General features: G+C 43.0%; 1 protein-coding gene across 1 annotated transcript; it reads right to left on the bottom strand.

Moving 5' to 3' along the window:
- Window positions 1-1,568: 1,568 nt before the first annotated feature.
- Window positions 1,569-22,738, bottom strand: LOC141110928 (axin-related protein-like). Its single transcript, XM_073602731.1, has 12 exons — window positions 22,197-22,738; window positions 16,789-16,918; window positions 15,436-16,073; window positions 13,791-13,913; window positions 12,393-12,483; window positions 10,256-10,396; window positions 9,654-9,940; window positions 9,227-9,421; window positions 8,897-9,076; window positions 8,155-8,244; window positions 7,204-7,365; window positions 1,569-6,580 (listed from the first exon to the last, which is right to left on the bottom strand). The coding sequence occupies exons 2-12, from the start codon at window positions 16,891-16,893 to the stop codon at window positions 6,454-6,456; spliced, it is 2,139 nt and encodes a 712-aa protein (XP_073458832.1). The 5' UTR covers window positions 16,894-16,918; window positions 22,197-22,738; the 3' UTR covers window positions 1,569-6,453.
- Between the last annotated feature and the right edge of the window lie 1,776 nt (window positions 22,739-24,514).

The following is a 24,514-nucleotide window of genomic DNA, read 5'->3' as shown; positions in this document are numbered from 1 at the left end:
GACTCTGAAAGCCAGTCAAGTTCCTCCACCCCAAACTCACTCATCCATGTCTTTATGGACCTTGCTTTGTGCACTGGTGCGCAGTCATATTGGAACAAGGGGGGCATCCCCAAACTGCTCCCACAAAGTTGGGAGCATGAAAATGTCTTGGTATGCTGACACCTTAAGAATTCCCTTTAATGAAGAAAGAAGAAAATGGGACAGCCGCACTACAATGCGGTACAAACATCTGATGCATTTCACACCCTTATTGGTGCTTAAGCATAGTTGAGAGTTCCCTTCACTGGAACCAAGGGGTCACGCCCAACTCCTGAAAAACAACCCCACACCAAATGATTTGGACCACAAAAGCAAGGTCCATAAAGACATCGATGAACAAGTTTGGGGTGAAGGAACTTGACTAGCCTGCACAGAGTCCCGACCTCAACCCAATAGAACACTTTTGGGATAAATTGGCATGGAGACTGAACCAGGCCTTCTCGTCCACATCAGTGCCTGACCTTACAAATGCACTTCTAGAAGAATGGTCAAACATTCCCATAGACATACTCCTAAACCTTGTGGACAGCTTTCCCAGAAAAGCTGAAGCTGTTGTAAACCAATAAACCATTAAATTGGCAAACATATTTGAAATCAAAAATGTATTTTTTGGTACCAACATGGTGTGGGTGGATTTCTACCAGTCACAGGATGTCACAACCCTCCAGCTTGTGTCCTTGAAAAGAGGGAAGGTGAAGCCACCATTAATCTACATGTAATATCTTAACCCCATTGTGTTTAGCAGGTATGGAGGAGGGGAGGGAGGGAGCGGGCTGTCATTTACCACTGTGTATACACCCACATGTGTGACTATAGTCACATGGGCCGCTTCAGATGGGATAGTGAGGAAATATTCAGCATAGAAACACACTGAAAATTGAGCATGTGCAGAGCTGTCAACACTACTCTGCAAAATCCCTAGCTGCATTGGGGACTTGGACAGAAGGTGGAGATAGAGAGCAGCAGGATCAACCAGGTTTTTTTTTTGCAGAATACAGAAAACGAAGCTCATAATGACAGAGTATGAACAGTATGTAATACAGCATTTATTTTTTTAAGATTTGGGTTTAGTGACACTTTAATGGTATAGCATATGACTACATGTGTCTACACCTAGAGCTACATGGATTTAGATACACTTTAGGCCACAGAAAATCTCCCAAGAACAAGTAGTGTCTTCTTTTGCAGCTTACAGGTCTTTAGAGGTGATGGATGCATTTGTTTTCTTTTTACATCCCATTTTCATCTAGTGATTCTGACATCACATTCTGTCCTGGGGTGACAACTCATTCACTGTCCTGTATTCATAGGAGCAGCATTGTTTTGCTCCCTGGACAGAGGGAACATAAGGATTATACAACACATTCCACCTACTTATAACATAGGGGTGAGGCGTTCTGTAGTTTAGATTTGGGCAGGGCTGAGAACACCATAGAGCGCGCAGCAAACTTACTTTTTTTCAGTCATTGCAGGATGGAGCTTTCCTGTGAAAATTCACCACACACCAAAGTTTCAAAAAAAATATAAATTTTATTTATTTCAGCTCATTTTTACATTTTTGTAGAATAGGAAAATGTTTTAAATTTTATACACCTTAATTAATCACTCTGAAATATATAAAACAATGTATTTATATTTATACAAGTGTATATAATTAGATATAAAAAATATGAATTACTGTATAAAACCGCTGGCAAATGATTGGCTACCACATTATCATCTGCTGTTACAAGTATTTTTTTTCAGTTTCTTTCCCTGTAACAGAAGACTTTTATTTCCCAACACCTCTAAAACAGGTGTTGCCAAGTATAGAGTATCCTGGCAACTGTGTTACCAAGATGAGAACAATACTTTATTAATATGAATTAAATAGTTATCTTTATATATTTAAAACATTTACATTCCAGAAAAAAAAAAAAAAAAAAAAAAAAAACACACAAAACAAAAAAAAAAAAAAATACATAATGCTGGCATTTATATAAAATTTAAAAATAGTACATTTGGAGTTTGTGAACAACTGCAGTTTAACTAGAGAAAGTTGCATTTTGAGCTGAAGTTCATCTTGGGGTAACAGGAGAATCCATTGGTTATCAATTTGGACAGTGAAAGAATGAAAAATTACATCATTTCAAAAATGAAAATTTCTAAATACCCTATTGCGCTGAATAACTGCACTTTCCAGCCTTTGGGAAAAATAGCTTAGTACGGAAATGCAAACATAGAAGGCAAATTTTGATGGTCTACTTTGATTTGTGCAGCATACTGGATGGCTAGTCTAGGCATGACACACAAGGAATAGGCAAACCAGCTATACTTTTATTGCTGTACTCATTACCCCATTTTTAATGTACAAATGTACGTTGTTGGACTTTTTTGCCCTGTCTGTTGTGCTCAATAAAAACTTTTAAATGAAAAATATATATATATATATATATATATATATATATATATATATATATATATATATATATATATATATATGCAAACCAGCTAGTGTTCTTGCTCTGGTTATTGCAACGTATGCAGAGAGAAGTTCTACATCATCAGCCCTTCTTCCAGCAAACTTGCAAACTTTACAGCTTTCCATGTGACAGCAAGATCTAGGGGGAGCAGTTCATTACTGGAGTGGCAGTTTAATGGAAAGGAGGAAAAAAAAAAAAAAAAAAAAAAAAAAAAAAGAGAAGAGGACAGATAATCCCTGCTGGTCCAGTTTGTGATAAGGTGTTCTAGTCTGTTCTAATCAAAAAACAGTGTTGTTACTATGTTTAGAATCTCAGGTGTCCATAGACAGATCTAGAACTAGTTATAATATATTAAAAATACATTTCCCCCCCTTCTCCAGGGATCTGGCAAGAAACACTGGTTACATGGCAAGTGCTGCACCATTAAACACCACAACTGTAAAAACCATTAAAATGTTACTGCACCCCCAAAAAACTGCAGACCTTCCACATTAGGTGAACGGTCCACCAGGCACCACTAATATGGGAATTTACATAACACTGAACTCAGTGGTTTAGAGTGAAAAATGGCAAAACCTCACTTTTAACCCTCATTCACACTTTCCTCCTATGTGTTTTATTTAAATGCAGGAGGGCTTGATCTGGAAAGAATAAAGTTTTATACTTTCCAGACTAAGTTCTCTCGTGGTAAATGGACTTGCATTTAGACAGATGCGTTCACAGTAACTGATCTGCGTCTGGACACATGAATTTCTATTTTTTTTTTAATACAGCCAAGGTAAAGCCAAGTAAAAAAACAGTGTGAATGATACCATTTAAAGTGTTACTAAACCCAGGCCCCTGAATTCACTATATCTGGTCTCCCACACAGTACACAGAACATGGAAATGCAATTATTTTAGTAAATATAAACGGCTAAATACGTTTTCTTATCAGCTGTATATAGCAGTCTTGTGGCTATCAGTATCTGGTTAAAGCTTGTAAGAGTTCATTCTACTCTGACTTTCCTATTGTCCCGTGATGCTGCAGGACCCCTGACCCCCTGTCTGGACAGTGCTGATCAAATGCACTCTCCCCCCAAAAAAAACCCTAACAATACACACCAAACTGAGCATGTGCAGAATGATTCTAAAGGCTCTGTCTTATGAGATGGTTCGGGGGCAGCGGAATAAGGGGAGGATCAGAGAAGACAGGCTTTAAACAGCTTTTTTTTTTTTTTTTTAACACAATGCAGAGGATTAACCCCTTAGGTTCCACAGCGAGTATAACAAGCATGCTTTACTACATATCCAGACTGATTTTACTGTTGTGGGTTTAGTAACACTTTACAGTCATCAGGTGCATTTAAAGGTTTTTAGAAAAAAAAAAAAAAAAGGCCTAAAACCACATATAATTGCACACCTGTGTGAATGAGGTCTGATATTAGGTTCACACCTATGCGTTTTTGCAAGCTGCATTTGAGCAGGCATGACAGCCCAATCAAGTGATGGGCTGCCCTTGCTGTGCTTCTGCAAACCCCCCCTCCCAACAAACCAGGGCTGCAGGGAAATCACATGGTCTTTTTGATCATGCAATTTTACATGCATGGGGTGCCATTCAGAATGAATGGCAGCTCCGTGCAGTTTTACAAAGCAGTGCGTTTGATTCCTGCATCCAAAGCTACGCACATAAGCATGAACCTAGCATTAAAGTTTTACCTACTACACCAGTACAGGCGGTCCCCTAGTTACAAACATCTGACTTACAAACGACTCCTACTTACAAACGGAGGGGCACAGGAAGCGAGAGGAAATCTACCCCTAGGAAGGGAAATTCTCTCCTGTAAGAGTTATGGGAAAAGGTGTCTCCACTGAGCTTTTATCACCAATGCTTGTTTCCACAACAACCCAAAATTTTCAAAATCTAAATTGTCATTGGGACAGAAAGTGAGGTGAAATCTTCTGAACTGGGGCACACACAGCAAAACAAAATGTTACAGGGGTGATAACCCTTCCAAAAAGCTTAAAAATAGTTCTGGCTGGAGCTACACAAAAAAAAAAAAAAAAAAAAAAAAAAAAAAAAAAAAAAAAAGTACCTGTTCCATCGTACAATCAGATTCAACTTAAGAACAAACCTACAGACCTCATCTCGTTTGTAACCTGGGGACCGCCTGTACTGTCCAACTCAGTCCATGATGGCCCGATCCTCCCAAGTATTATACCATTTATGACAATAGGAACTTCTTTACCCTAATGAATTAATGGATCCCACTGAGTCTCAGTAAGCAAAATCCATATTTCTGTAACAGGGTTGTTTACTAAAATTGTAGAGCGCAAAATCTGGTGCAGCTCTGCATGGTAGCCAGTTTCTAAACTTCAGCTTGTTCAATTAAGCTTTGACGAAAAAAAAAAAAAAAAATAATAATTATAGTATTTGGTTTCTATGCAGAGCTGCACCAGATTTTGCACGCTCCAGTTTTAGTAAATCAACCCCAGTGTTCTTGTCTGGATACAGCCAGGACTTTAGATGGACAGCCTGGTACAAGTTTATCCTTTATATCTGGATGATAAAGTTAAGTACAGACTTTAAACAGGGCGTCTAAATATGCAAGAGGCTTAAAACGCCTACTAAATGCCCAGTTTTCTATTATTGCTTAAATAAAAAGGCATGTTTTAGTTTTTGTGCTTTTACAGTATGTACAGAAGGCAATCAAACCCTTTAAGTTAAGGGAGAAAACAAACCCTTAAAACAGAGTATAAGAATTAGTCGCTATGGCTTCAGTTATACTTGTCCATATACTTCGCTCAACAGGATCATAGTGAGCCCTGCAAAAAGCATTCTGATGGGACCTTCATGCTGGATCCAAAAAGACTATCACATAAACAGTCCAATCTGTTCCTAAAACAGAACAAATCTAAGGAGAAAGTGATGAGACCCCCCGATTGCAAACACAGAGGGTCAGTTTACCTCTATATTAAAAACTAGTACCACAATGTAAATTCAGCTATAAAAAAAAAAAAAAAAAAAAAAAAAAAAAAAAAGGTATTTCAAAATAGACTTAAAGTAAAAATGTCAGATGGCAACATCCCTCTGATCAGTATTGGCTGTGAATTCTTGCTTTACAAACAAGACAAGAATGCCAGCAGCAAACTGAATTAGCAGCATTTGGATCAACTGTTTTGCATAGCTTGATGACCAGAAATAGAAAACGTGTATCCTAAAAGTAGCTGTCATCCATAAAATCATCAATATTCAGCATTAGCTGAATATACAGGAAAGCTTTTACTCTTCAAACTGATGGCATGTTGATTTTTTTTTTTTTTTTCGCTCTGAATGGTCCAGGTTCTGACCTCATTCCATGAAAGACAACTGACCAATGACAATCAGCTCTTCGTGTTCTGTAGTAAGGGTGTTTGACTATCCATAGACTTGCAATGTTGGATTTTGTAGTGGTAATTCACAACATAGCAGGCAATGCTCTATGTTATATGGCAAAGTCCCCTCCGGTCCATAAATAAAAAAAAAAAAAAAAAAAAAAAAAGAAGAAGAGCTATGTGCTATATAAATACACTGATGTACATAAAATGTACCTGAATATACTTCGTGGCCTTAAACATTCAGAAAGTGAGGATTTTCACTTTTTGCACCTGGAAAACCTGCTTCCACTTCCATATAAAGTTCAGTTTTTGTTAAAAGCAGAATTCGGTATGGTTATCCACAGCATTATCAAAAACTTCTGCTTCACATACTGCATCCCTGCGCAACAACCCAATGGACAACTTTCTTTGTCCCTTTCTCTAGGCCAGCATTCCATTTATACTTCCACATGCAAGGTGGTTCAATCTCTTAAAATCATTGCTTTATCCATTTTTGTCCTTCTCCACTTCCATCTTGCTGCTCTGTCCCATCATCCAGGAAGACTTTATTTCTACAAGCAGCACTAAGATGCTATTCACTTGTGTCAAGTGTACATTCAACATGCTCTCTCCACCTTGCAGATAATCTTTTCTTCGTAGAGTGGAAGTACGGCATCCTCCTCGGAGATCTCTTGGAATACAGCGTTGCATTCAAACTCCTGGCTCTCCTTTTTAAAGTAATATCTGAAAATGATAAGTAGGGGGTTACTCTGAAATCAGTGTACAGTAGTCCACATCAAAAATCAGTCAGCTTTTTAACATTCCACTCAAAAGAAAAGTTTACAGTTGGTTGCAATAGATTAAAGTGGAGCCACTCTCCCAATTTTTAATCCTCATGCTGCTAGCATTAGTAAATAGATACGATCTACTTTCCCATTTACTATCCTAAACTTTTTTTTTTTTACATTTCTTCAGTTACTTCCTGGTGTTTTACCTCTGTAAATGTCATACATTCCAGGAGGCTTCAGGAGGGGGAGGGGCTTTCTCAGCTAAGCACACTCCTGCATGTGTGCCTGAGCCAAGTGCAAATGGATTCCAGGAAGTTCTACATTAATCGTTTGCCCTTACTCAAGATAGCCACAGCCAGAAATACTAGGGGAATGTTTGTCAGTCATTTCTCAACAAAGCATGGAGACATGGATGAATGGAAGAGTTTCCTTTGAATATTACAAAAAAAAAAAAAAAAAACCAAGTAGCGTTTTTGGTGCTCACATGCAGTGAAGATCCGCTTTAATGCCTTGATTTTCCCTTAGTTCTACTGTATTAACATTTAACCCTCATAAAAAAAAAAAATCCTCAGTACTTACTTGTAGCTTCCCTTCTTGCTCAGCAGCTCTTTAAATTCTTGCAAAGTCAAGCTTGGCTCCTTTGTTCGAATCATGTAAGGGATTCTTTCGCCACAGAAGTAGTAAACGATCGCTAAACCTCCTTGCCCTTGATCGCTGCTCAACTTTTTAGCGGACTTCAGCCTATAAAAAACATAAAATTATCAAGTTTGAAAAAAAAAAAAAAAAAAAAAAAAAGGAAGAAGAGAGAGTACACCTGCAGCTCACATGTGTTTAAATTGCCTCTAGGGCACTGTACCGCTGCCTGCACTATAATTTGGGTTCATTAAATGAGGCTCATTAACTGTCAGGAAAAGTAGTGATGATCACTTCTTCCTATGCTGAACTTCAAAGAGTAGGGTACTTGTCATGAAAAGACATTCTAGGAGCCCCCCCCCCCCCCCATCACCTGGCACTTGCAGCCAGAAGGCCTACTCCTGCCTGTAGTGAGCTCCGACTCCATGCAATGCCCTTTTATTGGCTCTGCAGGTGCCCACATGACAAGGATTGCATGTTTGAGGATTTGCTTGCAACAAAGAGATTAGCGTATAAGAATAATATTTTTCACCAAACAGGTTCATTTTAAGTTGTTCTAAATTCATAAGGTTTTTTTTTTTCCCCCCCTTTAATGCATTAAAGGAAAAAATATAACACCACAAACCACTTTACAATCACTGAGTGCTACAGAGAAAGCCACCAACGAAATATGCTTGATGTCAGCAATATACGCATTGTACTGCCTTGTGCTTAACAGTCTGACCACCCCTGCATTTCAAAGCCAAGAACCAAGGAGGGAATGGAGCTCAGCGGAAAGAACACAAGCACACAATATATAAAAAACCACCACCACAGACACATGCGTATTTCTAAGCTTCTGCAAAACAGTGACAACTGCTACAGTGAAGAAGTGACACAAGATCACAAAGTACTTACTCTTCAGAGAGTTTCAGTGTGGAGAAGCCAGAGGAGGAGACGCTCTCACCAGCTTTGCTTTTTTCTTTCAGCGTTGCAGACTGCGCACACCTGGAGTACAAGCAGACAGTATTAAAACTTCAGCCTAAGCAGCTAGGCAAGATTTACGTTATTTGATTTACATGCATGGCAGGATGCTTAGTGTGCAATAATGATATCACTTCCTAAATGCAAGGTATCCAGCTTTAGCTGATTTTTCAAATATCTATTTTTTTTAAAATCTATCTTGTACCTGGCTAAAAAAACAAAAAAAAAAAAACCAAAAAACCCACACACCAACAGAATGTCCGATTCCACCCTGCTGTCACATCTGTTGCAAAGCCAAGACCAAGTATTATAGGGAAATCCAACTTTCAGAGAGTGACATGCCTTCATTGTGGCTTTAGGAAAGGAGCAGACACTCAAATTATTGTGGGAAACTTCACCACAGAGCCTCAGTGGGATGTGGAGTCAGAAGCAAATTCAACAGAATGAGATCCACCCAAATGTTCAGTGGATTCCCCCCCCCCACCAACACACACACACACACACACACACACACACTATAAAGCCAACAGAATGATCCATGCTTTCAAGGAAAAGTCTGTGCTGTGTACACCAATCTGCAATCACAGCAGGAAGATCATGCTGTGGAGTATCAAAGACATGCAGAAACCAGGGGCGAACATGAACAATGCCATTTCACAATTCTAATGAACTTTACCTGTTTTTATGAAGTTTTGGAACTCTTTTTTCCTCAACTAGGCGTCTGCGAGCTTCTTCCAGCTGGTCGAGGGTATTCGGAGCATTAAGAGGTGGCATAGAGGTATCCTGCAGGAACAGATGCGCTGGTTGGGATGCTGTACGGTGTGTGGTCCTCTTTATCTCTGGACAGTGGTTTACACTGTAGAAAAAAGGAATTTCTGTTAGCAAATAGACTTTCAGCAGTCAATCGGTTTCAACCACTATGACATGGAAGTCATATAATAAGCGTATGCAATGTATTTTTCAGGTTCTGCACTTGTAGCAAACATTTACCAACTGCATAACTTACTTGGTGGTAGCATCCCGATTATGTTTCTTCATCATTTTGGCACTGTCAAGAACCCACTGCAAGACACTATGGCTGCGTTCCATTTCCTGCTCGGCAGAAAGTGGTGTGGTCAGCCCAACCGAGGATTGACCTTCCTCCGGCTTCTGTGCTGTTGCACAGCCTTCTGGCTTTCTGGAACTTCTTGTACCCTGGGAACTAAAGAAGCACATAATGTAAGTGTACAGAAAAAAAAAAAAAAAAAAAAAAAATTGGGAGCTATGTACAGCAGTAGTGATGATCTGCATGATTTAGTGGCATCTATAGGCACCGACAATGCATGAGAGAATGTCAAGTATGGGGCTGTATTAGGTGCTCATAAGCATCAAAAAGATATTCTAATTCAAACACACAAGACACTAGACCCCCCCACTGGCATGGGCATACATACCTCACAGAACTGCGTTGCTCTACATTCTGTGTGACAGGTGCCTCCATTCCTGGGGGAGCTTTTGGCCTCAAGTGACAGGAAGTTAAGCTTTGACCTTTGCCAAATGATGCTTGACCTTTGGCTTTTCTTTGTATGAAGGGGGATTGAGATCTAGGCGACAGATTTGCTGGCGTCTTCAAGACCCTTGATACGTGGTCATCCAGTATAGACTGTGGGTCATCCTCAAAGGAAGCAGCTGGCACGTTGTCGTTAGACGGAGGGATATCATATTCCGCTTTCTCTTCTTCCTGTTAGGATAAAAAACACATTTTTCTCAAAATATTGTTTTCTTTTAACATTCCAGCCCCAAATTTTCTTTCATAGTACAACCAAGCCACACCGTCAGTCTTTAGCCTGCCTTTTGAAGAGTATAAAGTAATTAAAGCTACTCCTGTATCTTTAGGGCAGAACCTTGCCAAAGGCAACTCCAGTGGTATTCTACAATTTGCATGCCTGAACTTGTCACCTGTCATAATGCCAGGTGTACGCTACGATCACAGACATTTTTCCGCTAGTGCCGATAAACTACTGCCTCCCTCCTGGAAGGTGTCTAAGTTTTTTACCTCTTTCAACCTCTGCAGCTTTTCCTCCAGCTTTTCTTCTGCGTCTCTTTGTTTTTTAACTTTTTCCAAAGCTTGCATTAGTTTTGCAGCAAATTCTGCAGGGTTTGTTGGCATCATTTCAGCTGGTGGGCGCAAGGTTCTCTGTAAGAAAAGAGAATGTTCAGGGAGGAAAAAAAAAAATCTGGCTGCTATAATAATAAACACAGACAAGCAATATGCTTATATAAAAGAAGGCCAAGGTGGTACAAAGTAGCTAAATCACAGCAACCAATCAGAATTTGTTTTTCAGTGGTCAGATGACAAACTCAAATCTGACAGTTTGCCATAGGATATTGCATTCTAAAAATCTGAAGTCTTCCTTGCATTTCGTTACTAAATATGCCCACAATAGGCTTATTCAGGAACACGGTGCAAAAGTGAAGTGTATCAACCCTAAGCCAAGTCATTTGTAAACCAAGGTCAGGTGGCAGGAAAACAAATTCCGATTACTGCCATGGATTACTGCACCCTGCGCTTGGCCTCATTAAACTGGGTAATTTTTTTTTCAGACTTGACAGTTTTTAGATGCCCAACAGATTGCTGTTGCAGAGCAACTCCAAATGACTGGCAATTGTACAAAGCACATAAGTAGGAGTGGACCCATTGAGGTCCAAAAAGTAACCAAGCGAACTGCTGCTGTGGTGCCGATAGGATCTGGCATATAAAGCAGGTATTTGCATTCAGAATCATTCTGGATGGGCTTATGCAAAAATGACTCAATTCCCCCAGCCACACATTCAATCTGGTTGGAGGGATCCTCTCTGCTGCACTACAGCCTGTGACGCTGATCAAGAAGAGAATGTCTGACTTGTGTGCAACCAGCCTGTCCATGCAAATCAAATTTCAGCTTTAAAGGGTTACCTGACATTGACAGCTGCCTAACCTCCCAGAATGCACATTATAAAAGCTAGGAAACGGTCTCTTGAGTTCAGGCAGTTGACTTTGGTATGCCTACATAATATTAATGACTGAAGACTAAATATGGGTTTTTTTTTTTTTGGGTTCAACAAAAAAAAAAAAAAAAAAAAAAAAAAAAAAGACAGATGACCAATCTATGGACTTCATAACCCGCCCAATACATACTAAAGTGTTAATGTGGACAGAACATGTAGAGTTTAAAACACTGTAGTGTGAGCTTAAAGTGGTTGTAAAGGCAGAAGTTCTTTTTTATCTTAATGCAGTCTATGCATTAAAAGGTAAAAAGCCTTCTGTGTGCAGCAACCCCCCTAATACTTGCCTGAGCCCCATCTAGATACCGCGATGTTGCAGCAGTGTTTTGACTGCCAGGGACTCCTCTTCCCATTGGCTGAGACAGCAGTGTGGCGCCAATGGCTCCCGCTGCTGTCAAAGTCAGCCAGCCAGCCAATGAAGAGAGAAAGGGGGTGGGGCTGGGCTGCAGCTCCATGTCTAAAAACACACAGAGCTGTGGCTCGGGTGCCCTCAAAAGCAGGCTGCTTGGTCAACAGGAGGGAGGGGCCAGAAGCTCCAAAGAAGGACCCAAGAAGGGGAGGATCCGGGCTGCTCTGTGCAAAACCATTTTACAGAGCAAGCATGTATAACATATTTGTTATTGTTAACCAAAAAGCTGCCAATTATGAATTCTCCTTTAAGAATGCTAGTTCCTTGACATTTGCTGACCATAAAGAGAAATGGTTCTGACACTCATTTACACCATGAATGTTCTAGGACTGTGAACCTAACATACCAAAGTCAGACAAAGCTAGGCATCTAGCATTTTCAGAAGGAGGTTTGCAATGGCAGCCTCCATTCTTTCTCACGATAGAGAGACTAATATAGGTGGACAAGTTTAAACCTCATATAGGCAATTGTGTATACAGCCATCTGGTTTTTTTTTAGGCCACCAGATTTTGTTCTGGTGTGCCTGAACCAAAGCGTGTGGCATAAGCAAGAAAACATGTCATTGATAGATTACTCGAAAACAGTATACGTGCCAATTAAAACCGTACCAAAACCATGGGCCATTGAACACCAACATTATCAAGGGCTGAGAATATTAGGACTAAGCCAGCACAGAAGGGACATTCATTATTAGTTTTCATTTTGCATTGCCTATGCAGACACTTGACAAAATACTTACAGGAATAAAAGGCAGAGGCACTTGTCCATTGGCACTGACACTCCTATGGATTTCCCTTTGCTTTTTGGAGCGGTAGGGTGGAATTCCATCTCTGTTAGTAAGATAAAAAAAAAAAAATAACCAACACGTACTGACTAACAATTTAGCTAGAGTTTACTTAAAACACCTACAAATAAAAAAAAAAAAAAAAAAAAAAAAAAAAAAAAAAAAAATTCTGTGCTACAGATAAGCAACACTTAGACAGGCCATACAGAGTTCAAATCGGCCGAGATTCGAACAGTGCATGGGCAGGCTGAATGTACCAAGCTGAGCAATCAACTTGGGTACAACCAGCATGCCGTATTTTAACTGCGCATATCACTGGCAATAAACACTGCCTTCTCCCAGTGGGGACGGCTTCCCCCGCCCCCAGGCAGGAGGAATTCTTGCATCACTGTTGATGGGGGGGGGGGGAGAAATCAAGCGAATGTCATTCCTGCGACCCGTGGTTGAATGAATTAAATTTGCTTCGTGTATGCCAATATAAGTCTTGTCCCTCCCCTAGTCTATTACTGGAATGGAGAAGCAGTAGATTGATGAGCTTATCCCTGCCCCTCTGCTCCCTTCTCCTATCAACAGGTCTCACATGAGCACTACAATATAGCTTTTAATACTTCTAATCCCTTTTCCAGTCTAACTTCTGCTGTACAAGAATTGCAGGAGGCTGTATCAAATACAATTTAGGTAATTACGTTGCTTACATATCAACATGCATATAATTATTAAAGAGCTTAAATTAATTTGGGTCTATGTCTGCCTGGGAGTTCACGTTTACCAATTTTAATTGAGAACATTACTAAAGAGGACTAAAGAGACTTCTATTCTGACATCACCGGTGTGTCCAGTGTACACATCAAAATGATGCAAGGAACAAAATATGATGGGTTCTTACAGCTGTAAAGGTGCCAAAAACACACACACACACACACACACACACACACACACCACTTATGGGAGCAATGCACTTGGCAGTTTCATTGCAGTGAGCAACAAAATTCCATGCATTGTCTTCAACAATAGGAAAATAAAAAGCAAGAGGCCATGTGTTTCTTGACCTGTACCCTCTGGCAGTCTACATGTTGAAAGAACAGAGGCCTGCATGACCACCTGCCAAAGAAATCTAAACGTGTCCAAGCATGTGGAATTATTATTTCTCTTCTAACTCCTGCATTTCCTTTTGGGATGCTACCATTTCCCCTCATGTTATTTGTTTTTTTAGAGCTCACACATACTAGATCAAAGCATTTAATATTGGAAATGATAGACCTAAATATTCCTTCAAATCGCTAAAGAAAGTCAGGTCAAGGCAAAGAAATATGCATTTGACCTTGGCATGTTATGTAAAGATCAAATACTTACACACTACCGTCTGTTATAGACATGCTGTCTTCTGTTAGGGCATCGCTTGAAATCTCACTGTCATTGATACTTGCTGCAGGGGCAAAGTACTGGTAGGCTGGTTCAGTCTTCCGCAGATGGGATCTGTAAAAAGATATAGATTTAAATAGATTAAATACTAGAAAATTTTGCTTGAAAAAGGCAACTGATGAAGACATTTTGAAGAGGAGATAAAAGGTTTTGTTGCAATTCTATTGCAAAATTTTCAAAGAAAATATCAAAAAAGCAAGGCCAAAAGAAGACTATTTAAACTTTCAGTACTGCCACCCACTCCTCCAATCTGCTTGTGACAAGAGCCATGGCCACTTAAATAATCTGCACATTTGACACTTTCGAGAGTGTCGATGCCCAAGCTTTGCACTGGGGTTTCTTCTGCAGATCCCTTCATCACTATTATGTTCCATAGTGGTACAAGAGCCAGCAGAAGAAGCCACAAATGCGATGTGTGGGCTTTCAACACACGAGGAAGTGTGTCAGTTGCAAAGAGGCTGTTGCTCTGTAGGGGAGCAAAGATCAAAGGAATGGGCACCAGGTGACATTTTTAACAGGTTTTACCTCCATGACACAAGTCACTTTAAAGTGGTCCTTAACAAGTGCCACCATTTTGTTACATTTAAAAATGTTTACAAAAATGGAATCTAGCGAGTCCAGTAAGGTCCACAAATAAGGGAACATACACATCCAATGACAAGAGAGAGCTCAATGGCCTTCACAATGTTCTACTTAAAGTTGTACCCCACTTCCTGGAAAGACCAGTAGTCTTAGAGAAAATGCCAACTTGACTTGCATGTAGGGCAACTGGTATGTGCACCAAAAAGTAGGTTTCTACCAAAGTCTAATTTAAGACGTTATCTGTAAAATCTTCTGCCACATGAACTCTTTCTTCTGGAATTTCTCTAGCATGGTTTCACATTACTGTAAGCTGTTATACTAACGACAGTAATGTGTCAATACAATATCAAATCCTCTTTCTTGGTTGAGCATCATGCAAAAAAAATAAATTCTCTCAAAAGGGAACTTGGCTGTTTGCTGCCATTTTATTTTTAATAGGAAGAAGTTTGGACAAACCAAAAAAAAAAAAAAAAATAAAAAAAAGGCTGTAGCTCAAATATATCTTCCAAACTGATGCGTCTAACAGATTTACTATCTAATCCAACATAAGCCATAAAAAAGAATAACTGTTATTTAAAAAAAAAGTCATTATAAGATAAGAAGGCTTTGAAACAGTAAGGCATCTTGGGAGGGAGGGGGAAGCATAGAGGGAGAAAAAAAAAAAAAAAAAAAAGGCCGCTTCATGGATATGGTTCTTTGATCTCTGGAGCAGGGAGAGATTTTGTTCACATCAAAGATATGTGAGCTCAGGGAAAGGAATAACAGCTAAGTTAACCTTTAACACAAGGAGGGGAGGAACAAAGAAAATGAAGAAAAAGTGCCAGAGAACAAACAAAATAGCTTGAAGTAAAGAAGAAGAAGAAGAAGAAAAAAAAAAAAAAAAAATTAACCCATCATTAACTAAAAAAAAAAAAAATATCCTATTAAAAATGCAAAAAACGAACATGGGGTAAATGACACCATTAAAGAAACTGGTTAGTTTCCTGAGACTCACCTTTGGTTTCTAGGTGGCAAACGTGAGAAGGCACGGTTTAGTTTCCCCATTCCTCCCGAACCAACATTATAGTGGTGGAACCCACCAAATTCCTCATCCTCAGTCAGAGTAGGGAGACCAGGTCCAGGGCTATCCGGAGTGGGACTATCCACAGCATGAGCGTATTCCTTGCATATGTCAGACTGCAAAAAGGAAGGAAAGGCCTCTTGCTCCATGGCCCTCTGAATCTCCTGCTGAGCTTGGTCAAACAAAGTCCTATTCAGCTGTTGGTTCTTAACACATTCCTTCACTTGGGCCCTTGTAGCTGGCTTTAAACGTCCTGAAACAGCTTGGCTATTTTGTACATACCAACGGTATATGGCTTTGGCTGTCTTTGAAGTCTTGGGTTCTGCTGGGTCCATGGCTCTAAAGCCATTGCATGCAAACCAAAAGCTTAGAAGATCCACCAAGCCCTGCCCTTCCAGATACATCCGAAAGAGTGTAGCACCATCTTGATCATCCAACAAAAGATTGAGGGATCTTCCCCACCGAGAGAAACGAGTGTCATTGGCAACACAACCTTCAGCCTCCCTAAGGGGCTCTTCCTTGTGCTTCATTTGTTGCTCAAAATATTGTGGTTCCATACTGAATTTTTCGGTCTTAATTGAAAGAAGAAAAATAAATTGGTTAGCATGGTACTCTGTGGCAAGGTTTATCAAGTACTTACAGACAGACCTCAATTATAAAAGCATCAGAAGAAAGTTTTGGCTGTATTTAGATCATCAATTCTTCATGCTGGTTAGGTTCTACGGGCACGGCAACTAGTGCTAATCTTTACATGAGGCCTATATGCTCTATATAAATAAATCCGATTTATAGAAAAGAAATGGAATTACTCTTCTTGCCTTAGAAAGCTGGCCAAGTGGGTTTAGATTATGACTGAAGTTAACAATTTTGTAACAAGCATTGATATCATGCTAGCTCAGTGGTTCTCAACCAGACTTCCATGGAACCCTAGGGTTCCTCCAGAGGTTACTAGGGGTTCCTTGAGCACGTTCTACCTCTTAGATAAGTTCACACTTATCTTTTTAAGCCATCTGTAAGGGCGTAATATTTCCAATGACCACAAGTGTAAGGAGCATTCCTCCTACTAACCATCACACTAAATGTACCACGAGTTGTAGATATAGTCAGTCATTTTTAGCAGGGGGCTCCCTGAGACCAGAAAGTTATTTCAAGGGCTCCTCTGTTGAGAATGTTGCGAAAGGCTGTGCTAGATAGAAGATGGGTTGTTCAGAGCAGGCCCAAATATAGTTGGTGAATGTCTACATTGGGTGATAAGGGCATTATCTCTTAGGAGTAATAAAAGCTTACCTTATAATTCTTGGTCTCCTGGCCTGGCACTGGTGGGCGTATAGAAGTCTCCCTGAAGATTCGTCCCGAGTCTGGCATGCAGGTCAGCACCCCAGCAGAACTCATGGCTGCCAGAAGTTGTGACAACTGTCTGATAAAAAGAAATTACATGTTAGTGAAGAATGACTCATGAGATGCATGATGAAACATTTCCCTAATTTAGAGGGAACAGTGTCCCAACGTTATCACAGTTGTATGAAAGCGCCAGAGACACACCTATTTAAATAAAAGGCTTAACACAACAAAGCATCTGTGTGGTTTGCAGTAGTGGTCTCTGATGTATGCTGAATGAAAGGCAATGGCTTGTTGTACAGGGAAACCCCAGTTTACTACTAACCAATGACATAATTTGTAGCCAATAACCCCTTTGGTCTAAATATTACGCAACCATTGGACTGCGCATTTCCACCAAAAAGGGGCTGTATATAAGAGAACTGGAGATTTATGCCATAGCAACTAGAGAGTCTTGTGACTCCCCTTAAAACAACAATTTCTTTAGTTATGACCCGTTTTTCTTGTGTACATCACTCACAAGTGCCCTAGGGCCCCAAGACATCTACTACTAGCAACACTTTGCAACGCAGAGCAAAAAATAATGTTTCATCTGCCTCCTACAGGGAAGATTTTTAAATGGAGGTTGGCAGAAAGTGAAATAGACTTTGTAAATAGGCCCCACAGCATTCATTTTCTGTGCTTGGCCATTATACAGCATACACAAATTGTTCCCCGTTTGTGGAGCCTCAGGCAAAAGGATACATCCCTGTGACTCGTATCATCCGCCATTGTGGCTACAGCCAATAATATATGCCAAAAACAAAATGACATTTCATTTATAAATATTTGCTGAGAAAAGGCTGCGGCCTGTACACTGCGGCAGAACCACGCAGGGTGAAAAACATACACAAAATGCAGTGGTGAAAATGTGTTTTTGCTCTTGGCTTCATAAAGTTTATTGTGAATCATTAAGTGTGCATTAAGGGAAGAATCCACTTTAGACTGCAGCCCATAACTCCTCCGGAACTGCAAGTTTCTATTACAAGTAAATGGCCATCTGGGATCCATTTTCCTCCTTTTCAACATGACTTACGCCATACCCTGTCGCCCTGTAGAATTTTTCAAGAGAAATTATTCACAACAGGTGGGCCAAAGGCTCTCTTCCCCAGCATACCAGTGAATGTGTCCAATATATCCAGATGTTTGAACACTTTTATAGGTACAAGTTCACAGACATTTGCGGATGAGGGCAGCAAGAACTATTTCACCAATTCTCATGAAATACTATACAGTTGAGGCCCACTTTGCCCCTCGCCTGCAGACAGCATGAGAGCTGCGATAGGTCACACTGCAGCTTCTCCATAGAAGAGAACGCAAAATACTGCTGTTGCTCCTAGCAACTTGAGGCCAGCTAGCATGCTTTGACTATTCTGTGGCCCCAGGGTATGAGAACACATTCTGTGAGGGTTATGAAGGGGGTCCCAAATCAGTAAAACTTACAAAGGGGTTCCCATAAAAAGCACTATAGGCTCCAGTGAACTGCGCTTTTAACACTTTTGCTTTAAAAGACTTCTGCATTGCAGGTACATTTGTTGCGCTGTAGTGCGATTTGTTTTAAAATTGCACCCCAAGATGTATATTTAGCGCACGACAACACAATAAAGAGAAAAAAAAAAGAAGAAGTGTAAGCCTTTTACAATATGCACTATTCAAAAATGAGCTGGCTGCCAGAATTAGTGCACACGTTTGCATGTTTAATGCACTGCCATTGAGGTCTATGGGGCCAAAAACGCACATTGATCCACCTGCAGTATCTTTTTTCTGGTGTACGGAAGCCCAGTGCACCACCACACTTGTTGCGGCGACGCACCGTAATGCAATGGATCAGTAAAGCATTGCTGATCTCTCACACCAGAAAAAAAAATAATAATTAAAACGCCACAAAAGGAATCAGGTTGCTATGGACAACGTCTCCACTTTTCTTAGCTCCAATACAAGCCTGCTGAGTAAAGACCGAGACAATGAGATAATTTACCTACATCTGACCCCCAATTAAATAGACCATTGGTGTCCGGTTAACTTCATTTCAAAAGCGTGACACTTGGGGGTTGCATCCAGAGCCCCCCCCCCTGCTGGGACACAGAGCAAGCTTTGGATTGCACAGGACATGAAAGCCTCCCTGCAAATTGATGCCTCTCATTTCCCATAGTGGGGTAGGTGAGAACGACCTTTCAGAAAATATTTAGCTTGGCGGGGGTGTAGTATCCTCTTCCACTGGAACACACTGCATACTTTGATAATCAAGAATGCGCACAATGCGGCGTTAGGCTAAGCACAACATTATTAAAGCCACCACGTTATAAGGCGTCCTCGCAGGATCTACCAGAAAATAAATTGTTCTGAATTAATCAGAACCTCAAGGCCACAACACCGCTCATTACTTTATTAAGGACTTGACTACACATCAAGAGGGGGGGGGGGGGGGGTAGGCTTAAGCCACGCTTGTATCCATTACAGCCCACATGGAGAACACTGGGAATGTCACGCAATAAAGTGCCTTCAAACTTCCATGAAAAGATGAAATGCCTGCAACAAACCACACAGCCACTACGCCAACCAAAGGAAAAACTTCAGAACAGAACTGCAAACCTCTAACAGGACATGGTATCGCTAATGCTAAATAAATAATAATAATAAACAATAACAAATAAATAATACCCCCCTTACGGTTTATTTAGCAGATAGAATACTTTTTTTTTTTAAATAGCACGTGGGGCTAGCAGAGCGGAGGTTTACTATCAGGACAGATATACAAAAACTGGGTCTGAAAATCAAATCACTCAGGAGGAGAATAATGTTAAAAGGCAAAAACTGTTTCTTCATTTTGAATAGAGTGGAGAAAGATGAATGACCCTTGTCAAGTTTTTTTTTACTTTTGGGGGGATTTAACCTCACTTCCTGTTTCCGAGACACAACAAGAGGTAAGAGATCTCTGCAAGGTGGGGAAAACCCTCTTCTAGACAGCGCCCCCCACTGGAAGATTTCCTCTCCATTCTCATTTTGGTAACAATTCAGAATTTTGGATTTTTATCAATTCCAGTCCCACTGGCAATGGTCATCAGGACAAACAGAGAGTGACTCTTTAGTAGGGACACGGACAGCAATAGAAAAACGACTCTTGCAATCTCCCCACTCAAACAAAAACTTAAAGAAAAAGTTTTGACTTTAGATAGAAATAAGCTGTATATAATGAAACTAGTATTGGGGAACAGCATAACACAAACCTGTAGGTACCGAGAAGCCCATCTGCCAGCCCAGGACATTTGGTTGTTTTCCAGGTCTCCCCCCCGTAAATGAGCTTTTATGACAGAACTATTCTTCCTTATTGGGAAGTAAGTGTGTGGCCAATAATTATATAGAGAAAAAAAAAACACTGCTATATCAGATCCTGCGGGGCCACAAAATGGGGCATATAATGGTCACCTTGATCAGAATGCTTCAGGTCCACTTCCAGGGACAGATCTACAGATCACTTGGAATTAGGTCAGGATAATACCTGGAGACAGTATTGGGAACTTCATTGTAAAGTTGATCTGAGCAGATCAGGTCCACTTCAGGGGACATATATCAAGTCACAGGGCCCAAAAAATTTTAAAAATCATCATCACTGGGTATCGGTGTACAGAAGGCCAGGATAACATATATAGATCCAGCGGCAGCATTGGGGAACTGGGAATGTCATCCAAAAGTTGGCCAATGTATGGGAAGTGATTGGATACAATCACTTCCCATACATTGTATCCAATGTAGCCAAATACTCTCAGTGTTTCGGTCTGGGGGTGTAGAGGTGATCCCCGGGAAAGGGGGTGTAGAGGTGATCCCCGGGAAAGGGGGTGTAGAGGTGATCCCCGGGAAAGGGGGTGTAGAGGTGATCCCCGGGAAGGGGGGTGTAGAGGTGATCCCCGGGAAGGGGGGTGTAGAGGTGATCCCCGGGAAGGGGGGTGTAGAGGTGATCCCCGGGAAGGGGGGTGTAGAGGTGATCCCCGGGAAGGGGGGTGTAGAGGTGATCCCCGGGAAGGGGGGTGTAGAGGTGATCCCCGGGAAGGGGGGTGTAGAGGTGATCCCCGGGAAGGGGGGTGTAGAGGTGATCCCCGGGAAGGGGGGTGTAGAGGTGATCCCCGGGAAGGGGGGTGTAGAGGTGATCCCCGGGAAGGGGGGTGTAGAGGTGATCCCCGGGAAGGGGGGTGTAGAGGTGATCCCCGGGAAGGGGGGTGTAGAGGTGATCCCCGGGAAGGGGGGTGTAGAGGTGATCCCCGGGAAGGGGGGTATAGAGGTGATCCCCGGGAAGGGGGGTATAGAGGTGATCCCCGGGAAGGGGGTATAGAGGTGATCCCCGGGAAGGGGGTATAGAGGTGATCCCCGGGAAGGGGGTATAGAGGTGATCCCCGGTCCGGGGGTATAGAGGTGATCCCCGGTCCGGGGGTATAGAGGTGATCCCGGTCCGGGGGTATAGAGGTGATCCCGGTCCGGGGGTATAGAGGTGATCCCGGTCCGGGGGTATAGAGGTGATCCCGGTCCGGGGGTATAGAGGTGATCCCGGTCCGGGGGTATAGAGGTGATCCCGGTCCGGGGGTATAGAGGTGATCCCGGTCCGGGGGTATAGAGGTGATCCCGGTCCGGGGGTATAGAGGTGATCCCGGTCCGGGGGTATAGAGGTGATCCCCGGGAAGGGGGTGTAGAGGTGATCCCGGGAAGGGGGTGTAGAGGTGATTCCCGGGAAGGGGGTGTAGAGGTGATCCCCGGGAAGGGGGTATAGAGGTGATCCCCGGGAAGGGGGTATAGAGGTGATCCCCGGGAAGGGGGTGTAGAGGTGATCCCCGGGAAGGGGGTATAGAGGTGATCCCCGGGAAGGGGGTATAGAGGTGATCCCCGGGAAGGGGGTATAGAGGTGATCCCCGGGAAGGGGGTATAGAGGTGATCCCCGGGAAGGGGGTATAGAGGTGATCCCCGGGAAGGGGGTATAGAGGTGATCCCCGGGAAGGGGGTGTAGAGGTGATCCCCGGGAAGGGGGTGTAGAGGTGATCCCGGTCCGGGGGTATAGAGGTGATCCCCGGGAAGGGGGTATAGAGGTGATCCCGGGAAGGGGGGTGTAGAGGTGATCCCCGGGAAGGGGGTATAGAGGTGATCCCGGGAAGGGGGTATAGAGGTGATCCCCGGGAAGGGGGTGTAGAGGTGATCCCGGTCCGGGGGTATAGAGGTGATCCCGGGAAGGTAGGGGGGGGGGGGGGGTCACTGTTGGTGCCGGGACAGCGGAGAGCCCGGATGAGAAGAGCTCGCTGCTCCCCCGGACTGATGGGAAAGTTGTGATGACTCACCTCCCAGGCGGATCCCGGTGCGCTCGGTGTGTCGCTCGGTATTCCCGGATCAGAGCGGTGCAGAGGGCCGGGGTAGCTGACTCATGGCCGCGGTCCTCCCATGTAAGCTCCAAGTTTATAATCCAGCAGGCTGCTCTGTGCAGAGCGAAGCTCCCACCTTCCTTCCTTCCTCGGGTAAGCCAGAACTGGAAGGACTCCTCTCCTCTCCCTCCTCTCTCTCTCCTCTCTGAACTTTTTTTTTTTTTTTTTTTTAATCAAAACCAAAAAGCCCTTTTTCACTCCCCCTGGGGACAAAGCCAAAAGAACAAAGGGGTGTTATGGCTTTAATGAAACATCAGTGGAGATCACTGAAAGCTGCGTCCTGGAAGCTCCATACAAGCGCCTCTCCTTACAAAGCGTCTAAAAGCGCTTCAAAAAATCTCTCCGCCGTTCCCTCGTCTTTCCCGGGGACTTCTAAAGACGTAGCCTCGCTTTCTCCGCTGAAATAAGGCGGCTGGGGATTTTTGCGAGCCGGTTGAATGGTTCGCTTGTGTCGGCGTCTCTGTCAGGACCTGGGATTTCTGAATTCCTTTCTTAAAGCCAGACTCCCCCCTCTGGTTAAGAAAAAGAGTCCTTTGAAGGGCGCCGGACCAATCAGCGCGCAGAGTCTCCAGCAGCTATTCCTTTCATCCCATCTTCAAAGAGCCTTCAATCACTGTTAACCCCTCCAGTGCTGCCAGCCAGGAGGCCGAGGAAAGGGGAGGGGGTGGGGAAGGGATTTGAAGATTTTTCAAACTTGCAAAATCAAACTGTTCCTGAACTGGATGAGCAGAGGAAGGGGGGAGGGGGGACAACTACAAGGAAACAAAAAATAAATAACACATTTTAGAGATGAGGAATCACATGCGCTCCACATTTGTCAATGATTAGGGAAGTTTTTTTCTTCCTTCTCTCTGCTAAGTACTAGCATGTGTTTTAATTCGGATTTTTCTAGTTTTTGAACTAAGTGACCTGAAAGGATTTAGTTTATGCTGCAAAAATTGCACTTTGTTTCCCGGCTACTAAAGAGGAGCCGTCAGTGAGAATCGTTCCTGACGGGGAAACGCGCCACGGACGCGACTTTTATCTGTAAACAGACCCTGTCACCGAGCAAGTCATGGAAAAGTGACAAGGACTAGATCCCCGGGACCCGGGGGACACACGCAGGGGCCCCTGATCCAACCTTTGATCCCCGGGACCCGGGGGACACACGCAGGGGCCCCTGATCCAACCTTTGATCCCCGGGACCCGGGGGACACACACAGGAGCCCCTGATCCAAAATTGATCCCGGGACCCGGGGGACACACACAGGGGCCCCTGATCCAACCTTTGATCCTCGGGACCCGGGGGACACACACAGGGGCCCCTGATCCAACCTTTGATCCTCGGGACCCGGGGGACACACGCAGGGGCCCCTGATCCAACCTTTGATCCCCGGGACCCGGGGGACACACGCAGGAGCCCCTGATCCAACCTTTGATCCCGAGACCCGGGGGACACACGCAGGAGCCCCTGATCCAACCTTTGATCCCGGGACCCGGGACACACACGCAGGGGCCCCTGATCCAACCTTTGATCCCCGGGACCCGGGGGACACACGCAGGGGCCCCTGATCCAACCTTTGATCCCGGGACCCGGGGGACACACGCAGGGGCCCCTGATCCAACCTTTGATCCCCGGGACCCGGGGGACACACGCAGGGGCCCCTGATCCAACCTTTGATCCCCGGGACCCGGGGGACACACGCAGGGGCCCCTGATCCAACCTTTGATCCCCGGGACCCGGGGGGACACATGCAGGGGCCCCTAGTCCAACCTTTCTCCACCCCAGAGGAACCCTTCAAATAACTTCCAGGTCTCAGAGAACCCTGCTAGAATAAAATAACAAAGCTTTAACCACTTCAGCTCCAGGAGATTCCCCCCCATGACCAGGCTATTTTTTGCAATACGGCACTGCGTTACTTTAACCGACAATTGCGCGGTCGTGCGACACTGTACTCAAATAACATTTATGTCCCCCCCCCCCACAAATAGAGATTTCTTTTGGTGGTATTTGATCACCTCTGCGGTTTTTATTTTTTACACAATAAACAAAAAAAGACCAATAATAAAAAAAAAAAAAAACAAAGATTATTTTTTACTTTCTGCTCTAAGGGCTGATTCACACTACAAAAACACGCTCCAGGTCCGTTCCGGATGCGTTTCTGCATGTGTGTTTTTGATGCCTTTCTGGATGCATTCCAGATGCTTTTTATCTTCTTTTTTCTTCTTTTTTTCCTGTTTTTTTTTTTTTTTTTTTT

The sequence above is a fragment of the Aquarana catesbeiana genome, linkage group LG10 (assembly GCF_042186555.1).
Source record: "Aquarana catesbeiana isolate 2022-GZ linkage group LG10, ASM4218655v1, whole genome shotgun sequence".
NCBI classification, from domain to species: domain Eukaryota; kingdom Metazoa; phylum Chordata; class Amphibia; order Anura; family Ranidae; genus Aquarana; species Aquarana catesbeiana.
The sequence above is the reverse complement of the archived record's forward strand: the minus strand, read 5'-3'. Positions and strand labels throughout refer to the sequence as shown.